This window comes from Temnothorax nylanderi, unplaced genomic scaffold (assembly GCF_030848795.1).
Source record: "Temnothorax nylanderi isolate EJ_2023f unplaced genomic scaffold, tnyl_v1.0 TNYL_tig0232_pilon, whole genome shotgun sequence".
Lineage (NCBI taxonomy): Eukaryota > Metazoa > Arthropoda > Insecta > Hymenoptera > Formicidae > Temnothorax > Temnothorax nylanderi.
In genome coordinates this window covers 203826-211992 of record NW_027249294.1, presented here as the reverse complement: position 1 = coordinate 211992, position 8167 = coordinate 203826, and the positions used below count along the sequence as shown (strand labels likewise).

The 8167-nt window shown below is 32.3% G+C and overlaps 1 protein-coding gene across 1 annotated transcript; it reads left to right on the top strand.

The window, feature by feature from the left end:
- Positions 1-655: 655 nt before the first annotated feature.
- LOC139779571 (uncharacterized) lies at positions 656-3476 on the top strand. The gene is made up of 5 exons (XM_071717967.1): positions 656-1093; positions 1971-2089; positions 2173-2569; positions 2719-2777; positions 2973-3476. Exons 1-5 carry the CDS (start codon positions 1015-1017, stop codon positions 3225-3227), a joined length of 909 nt encoding a protein of 302 aa, XP_071574068.1. The 5' UTR covers positions 656-1014; the 3' UTR covers positions 3228-3476.
- Positions 3477-8167: the final 4691 nt, after the last annotated feature.

Here is an 8167-nt window from a genome sequence, read left to right as displayed (position 1 = left end):
CGATTATAGCAATTATTGTTTCTTGGCTGACGTATTTCAGGCACGTGCGCCCGTTAGGTAAATGGCTAAGTGATCCTTAAACAGGCGCCACGTTTCGTTCAATACGCAATACCGGCACTTGACGCGCAGTTAATTGATTAATACCATGCGACTCGCGCGCGGGTGCGTCTCACTACAAAGATACGCGTATATAGTACTCCATAGATCTAATCCTATTTCAGTATCTAGTATAGATACTGAAATAGGATTAGATCTATGGAGTACAGATTTATGGATTTTATTTCGACGTCTGCACGCCTCTCCTTTAATACCTGGGAGATTTATGTAATATCACGCGACGGCTTAAAGTATGCGTTATTGCGAAATATTTTTATAGTGATATATCCCGGCGAATGGCGTTCAATTTTAATAGAAATAATTAAATATCGATCAGCAACGTTGCACTTCGTGACGCGATAAATGTTTCCGGCAAACAGGGAAACGGAGCAATATAGTTGATAATTTCTCGAGATCGTTTCGATAACCGCACGGAAAAAAAAATGTTCATCGCTGTAGCTAATCATGGTTCGCTGAAATAGTATTTGCTGCTGCAGCAAAAGAATTTGCCACTGTAGCTATTATATCGCTTTCTTAGCAAAGTAAACTTGTTTGCTATGATCATATCGATCAGAAACTGTAAGTTTGCTATGACAGCTAACAGCTGTAACTAACACAGCAAAATATGTATAAGTGAGTGTGATTCATGCATCAGTAGTGTTTTATTTCATGATTGTCTTTTTTCGGATTCTTCGCGCCAGTTTCGCGGGACGTTGCCGGGCGTGTGGAAGGTCGAACTAGCGGTGGCGTCGATGCGACGTGCGTATGATACGCGTGTTGGTGCGTGTTAGTGTGTATCGTTGCGTGTGCACCAGAAAGGCTAGAAGCATTAAAATAGTATAAATATATGTGAAATATATATATTTGCTTGGTAACTTACGTTTTTTCTTTAATATTAATGTTACATTTAGAAATAACATGTCGGCTAATGATAATAATATAAAACGTCTATTAACCGAATGGGGATTCAGCGAAGAGGTAATCGCGAACTTCGAAGGTATGTTAATTGATATATATATATACCTCTCAATTTATATAATCAACAATCAACAATCACGATGCACGAATGTAAAGATAATACGTTGTGAGCGAAACATAACCTATGGAAAATTCCAGACCATCGAAAAATCTCGAAAAAAAGGTTTTGCTGCAACAGCAAATCTATTTGTTAAATATGGGACAACTAACATTTTTTGCTGCGAGAACTAATTAATTTTGCAATAATAGCAAAACATTTTGTTGCAATAGCAAATAGTTTTGCTGAACATTGCTATTGCAGCAAAAAGTTTTGCTATTATTGCAAAATTAATTAGCTCTCGCAGCAAAAAATGTTAGTTGTCCGTATAGTAGCAAATCCTTTTTTTCCGTGGCAGTAAGGGCTCAGACACAATGAGAAAAATAAGGAATAAGATAAAGGAATAAGGAATAAGGCATGTTGCATCTCACTTTAATGTACGTGTACTGAAGTGAGATGCGACATTCCCTTATTCCTTATTCCTTTATCTTATTCCTTATTTTTTTCATTGTGTCTGAGCCCTAACGTAGCAAGCATTACAGTTCTTATGGTGATCTGTGTATTACAATCAGATTCGTGAATCAGCATAGTTTTACTTTTTTTAATTATTACAGTGCTGCTATTTTGCGCAGGTTAATTGATATTATACTTAGAGGTTATGAGATTGTCGAGGTCAATGAACAGAATATTTTAAACATTTTATATAATTCTGAAATTATGTAATGCAACGACTTATATTAAAATATTGATAGCTCCCACACAGTTGAATTAAGCAATTTCTAAATTACAGAAATGTGTAACAATCGTTCTTTAAATATATGACAGATATCCTATACTTGATATAATTGGTTATTTACAGCTCAAGACATTGAAATAGAGCACTTAGATATTTTAACAGAGGAAGATCTAAAATTGTTAATTCCACACATTGGACCCCGACGAAAATTTCAGAGTAAACTGAAGAAATATCTTTGTGAGGTATGTATTTCTTTTTATGTGATTATATGTGATTATATGTTTTTAATATCATATTTTAAAGTAGTGTATTTCTTATTGTGCAGTTACCAGCAGAAGAGGAACAGCAAACATATGTTATTAATACTAATCCTAAAAAGAAGCTAAGATTAGAAATAGAGCTAAATAAAGAAGATGCCACAGAGCAGCAACATTTAAATGAAGAAGCTGTAATAGAGCAGCAACATGTAAATGAAGAAGCTACAACAGAGCAGCAACATGTAAATGAAGAAGCTACAACAGAGCAGCAACACGTAAATGAAGAAGCTGCAACAGAACAAAATACAGCAATTATAACAGAGCAGGAACCTCTACATGCAATAATTACTACAGCACAGCAACATTCAAACGCTGTTATTGAGCCGCAACATTTTGTTGATATAAATGACGATAACAGCTATGTTTTTGAAATATCTCGCTCTGGCACACCTTCAGAATATAGTGGTAAGAATTTATTGAATATTACTATATTTATTGAATATTAATAATACTTCTCTTGTAATATAAAATGACTGTATGTTTATATATTTTATTTAAAGTTTTTATTTTCTCATATTTCTTATTTATTTTCTAATTAATTGTTCCTCTTTTAGAAAGATCGACAAATGAGACAACTAAACGTGGAGTAACGCATCATATGTACAGTGATTATGTAAGTTATGATTAAATCTCTGCACCAACGATTATTTTTAATAAATGTTGATAAGAAGCATTGTTATTAAGTTCATATCAATTATTAAGTTCATACTTGGCTAATAAAATTATGAATGGCTTAAAGCAGTTACGATACGATGGGTATACTTTTGTTATACAAATTATTTTTACTGTCTTTTTTATTGTTGTACAGAATCTTGAAGCAATATTGAAAAAATCCGACGATGGCTTATTGTTGCTGCGTTCATATACAAATGAAGGCAGGTTAGATAATGACTTGCGAAATAAGCTGGCAAAAATAATAGTCAGTAACGAATTATCGTCTAATATAAATAATAACATCACAAGTAACAGGGCATCTTTCCTAAGTGATCATATAATAAAGTTATTTCCTACTGAAGAAAAGGCAAGTTTAGTTCTGCAATTGATGCAGTATATTGATAAATAATTCATAGTATTACAAATAAATTTATAAAAGCTATATATATATTTTTTTATATACATGTATATGATAAAGGAAATTATATTTTTAGTTACAGTAAATATATACCTTTTTTACAAATGTACAGTAAATAAGAAGATTAACATAATTAGAATAATTTTGAAATGGGGTTTAAAATATTGTATTTATATTAAATAGTAGAAATAAATTACAATTAAAAATATTATAAATATATTAATATATTAAGTCTTTCTAAATAATCGTGCACTATATCCATATTACAATTTTACTTACAATTTATAAAGAAATTCAAATTTTATAACATCTTATGTATAATAATAAATAACTACATTTAATTAATTTAAAAATGTGTTTGCTATTATTTTTGTTTTATAGAGGCAATACACTGTATTATGTAGATTATTTATCAATTGTTATATGCCTGTATTGTATGCCATCATTACCTAATGATATAATTTCTAATCCATGTTGTTTTATTGCCAATTGGGTTAATTATAAAAGTACTAAATATGAACCTAAAATGGTGTTGGTTTATGGAATAGACAAATGTTCTTGTCCTATTTTTGTAGAAATTCAACTTATTATTATTAATCAGAAGATCCCAGTTTTTATTTGTTCTGCTTTAATAAATATTGGTCTTAATTGTAACATTGGCGGCTTTGAAGTGAAACAAAGTACAAAGTGGCTGTCGGTGAAATATGATGATTTATTTGACTCTTTTCCTTTATTTGTTTATACGGCAGGCAATGGTGAGCAATATGTTATTTTACACCATCCTGTTTAACGTCATATTTCATATAAGAAACCAAAGAAAGAACAGCTATAATATTTTTTTTGCGTTTTAATATTTGTGTTTATTGTATTAACTTGCAACCGGAAATATAAGGATATACACATTATTTTTATTAAATTATGTAAAAAAATGAAATTTTGAGTTAGCAGCGATAGTTATACAGTAGTAAACTACATTATAAGTTATATTAAAGTAAGCTCTATATATATATATATGTATACTCTATATTCTCTATATGCTCTATATTCTCTATACATATACATAATTAAATTATGAAAAAAATAAAATTTATAGTTGCGATAATGCGGTTGAAAGTAAGCTATGTTATAAGTTGTAGTAATGTTAGCCATATATATATGTATGTGTATGCTTTAGGTTACGAGTAGATATATAATATAATATACATTTGTATTATATACATTATATTTTTCTTTTATGAAACAAAATATAACTATGTGTTTTTTATATCTAATATTTACAGTTTTATTTACTCTATATATATACATATAGAGTAAACTCGAGTGAGATGGCCATAGAGGAGAGATGGTCCATCCATGTTGTTCATTTGATACTAGATGGTGAGCTAGATTCAGAAAACATGGGTTGGCCATCTCTCCTCTATGGCTATCTCACCCGAATTTACCCTATTTTACTAATTTTTGCAAATTGCAATAGAACTAACCTAGTAAACGATATTGCAAACTGAATTAATTGTCATAGACACAATTTTAGCTGTGGATCAAAGCTCAGATTTGCAGCGGCACCTAAAATATTATCAGACACACCAAAATTTGTGTCTCCTACATGTAATGTATGTACTAATCATTGCAATGCGTTCTAGCATAGTTATTCATTAAAGTGTCTGCCGTGACTAAATTGTTGTGACCCTTACCTAACGTCTACATAACGTCTACAGCTAAATAAAAATGTCGACGCTGCTAAACTTTTATTTATCCCTATGTTACGACTAAAATTTAGCTACCGCACGCAAATTCTTGCTGCCGCAGCTAATCTTTTTTTTCCGTGCGGTAACGCATGATAGATAACTTTAACGATTGAAAAATATGAAAGTTATAAGAAAAATAACGTTCGACAAAATCTGCATCTAACAAAATTCGATTTCCAGCTTGTAAAGAAATGTAGCTCGAGAAAACATGTAAATGTTTTGCGTATATTTTCGTGAAAATTTAAAAATCAACATGTTTCACTGTAAAGAATGTTGATGCTTAATCGGGTATTCCGTTTTTTAACGTTGCGGGTAAATAATTTGCAAAAATATTCCATATAAGTTTGAATATTCATGAGAATCGCATTCTGTGTACATCTGCACGCATGCGGTACCGATATTTTAATTTTCGGTCATAAACTGCAAACCGTAGAAAAGAAAACCCGGGGTTACGGGTTATTAATTCGTGTCCGGCAACGTTGTCCGTCACGTTGTCAAACGCACGACCAAACATACTTGAACCAGTACGTATACATGGTAGATTATTTTACGAATATAATTGATGATCGATATATTCTCTCAGCACGACGATTAGTGTTCTACCGGGACATTTATTTGTCATTAACGCATGGAAATGTGACAAGGGGAACCTATATATTTTATAGAATATTTTATAAAATATATTGTAAAAAATATTATAAAAAATATCATAAAATAATGTATCCTAACGATCTATAATTATATGATTCGATTCTTGATTGTCAAATATTTTATTTATTATAGATCTATACGTGATTTGTAATATGTAAATAAATAGGAATCGAAACGTTGTGGATGTTTAATGTTAAAAAAAAGTTACCGAATTTTTTTCCTTGCTACGTTATGATAAAATAGCGGCAAATATGTTACAACTGACACATGCGCTTTGACGAAAAAATCTTTGCGTCTTGATCATAAATCTACTAAAGTGGAATAAATCTTGGTTGGCAATTAATTAAGCGAAATAATACAGCAGCAAGAGAATTTCTTGCTATACGACCTTATTTTAGCTATATAGACTTCGCCAAGTAGAATAAGAAGGATCCTCTGCAAACTGCACTTGTTGGCAAATTTTTACTGCACGTTTTTCATCCGTATATTCAATGTTGACTTAAATTACAACCGTACACATTGCATCCAGGGGAAGATACGTGACTTGCTTCTCTATCTATAAGTTGTTTCGCAAATATAAAATTAATTTTTATTAGTGCAAATAGGAGAGCAATCATTTGTCATGTTCTTTGAATTTAAACTTCAAACGGTTCAGTAACTAAAATTTCAAACTAAATTTCTCTCAAAGTTTGTATGAAATTTAAGAAGCGACGTCTTATTATCCGTGTGAACGTTTAAGGCTTGATTCGCAAAATTATTTACATTTCTGTATTGTAAAATTACGAAACCTGTTGAAACCTGAATACTAAAATTTCATTTCTTTTATTCAGATTGCCTACATATCACAAGTCAGGAGAAATTACGCACTCTAAGAAACATTTTATACAACATAAAATAGGTAAATAGCGGAAAAGAGAAACCACACGATGATAACATCGTGTACCTTGGTAGAAATTTCATTCACCTTCTGGAGTATTGCGGCAACGTTCTTACTCGCCTTAACGATCACTCGAATAATGAAATTTACTATCTTTGTATAATGCATTTTTACGAGAAAACCTTAAGTATCGTGACTCGCCTTTCTTATAATTTTATATCTTACATCACATGGCCTTTAATAAAGTATATAGTTTATAAGAAAGCTTACATAGATCTGTGCTTTCAAGTTTCCTCGATGCAAATTCAACGTTATGAGCATTATTAGTTCGCTTTGGAAGCAATTATCGTTTGACTATGTACATGCGAAACAATCCCTTTATAGAATATATTGCGCATTATATTGATATAATCAGTTCATGATTTCCGAACAGTTCGATGTTACGTATACGTTATTTCTCATTTACGATCAGCTAAACAAAGAAATAATAATGCTTCTTTATTACTAATACATTTTATAAATAACGCATGCAGTTGCATGGTATAAGTTTGTGATCAATACTAAATTCCATATTCGCGAGTGCTTATGCGGCCGTTTTAATAGAGAATAACAGTATTAAAGCTTAATAACTCTTAGCAAACATTGTGCTATAATATTAAAACAAAATGCATCTACGAAATCTTTGCTTATATAACAGACGATTAGATAATAAAACTTTTAATCTAGTTCGCACGTCCGTATTTTGTGTGCTTTGGCAGTATCGTCGGAAGCGGAGCACTATTTCCCCGTTAAAGTCTTTACATAGAAGGAATGAGGGAAGAGGCAAGGGTGATGGTTTTGCATTGAATTTGGCGCGGTGCGTGTGATGCAGCCGGGCGAGAGGAAGTTCCTTTTAGAAAATAAATCTTCGGCGCAGTGGAAGTTTAATTTTATCGCCGTCACGGAGGTTCCCGACTAGGAGAAGGGCCGCCGTCTCTAAAAGGACCGGACTAAATTAAAAGAAAGGATCTCTGAATGAGACCACGGGTGCTGAAAGTAATCACTTTATCTGCAGCCGCCACTCCAACCCGCTGGCTAATCTGAGCCCCGCGTTTTGGGGCTGAATCGCCCTGTTTGGCCCGTCCTTCCACGTCTGCCTCATTTCCATACTCATCTTCCCAGGTGATTCTCGAAAATCGCATGCGATCTTCCCCTATGCCTCTCATGTGCTATAATCATACGCAGCTGGACGTTATTCCAATACTCGTAGTAACGAGGTAAAACTCGGTCACCCTCTATCTCGATTTCCACGATAATATATTCTTCTTTACATAATTACATACTAATCAGAGTAATTCAGGATAGATATAAATAGAAATAGTACGGAAATACACTTCTCTTCTTTAGTTCAATCAGATCTATGTCCAATGTAGGAAAGTAATATTTTTCTTATAGTTTAGAAACACTCTCTCCATACATGTGTTATAAATAAACTTCAAAACTGTAAAGCTAAAGCTATATAGAATAGTTCAATATTAGAGATTCCTGATCCTTGAAATGGGGTCACGTATTGGGACGCGGCTAGTATAATTTAGTTTGAGAAGAAAAATACACACAAGGGACACCGGATTGAAAAAAATTCCACGTTCAAGATCAAATCCTGCTACTGTCTATACCTG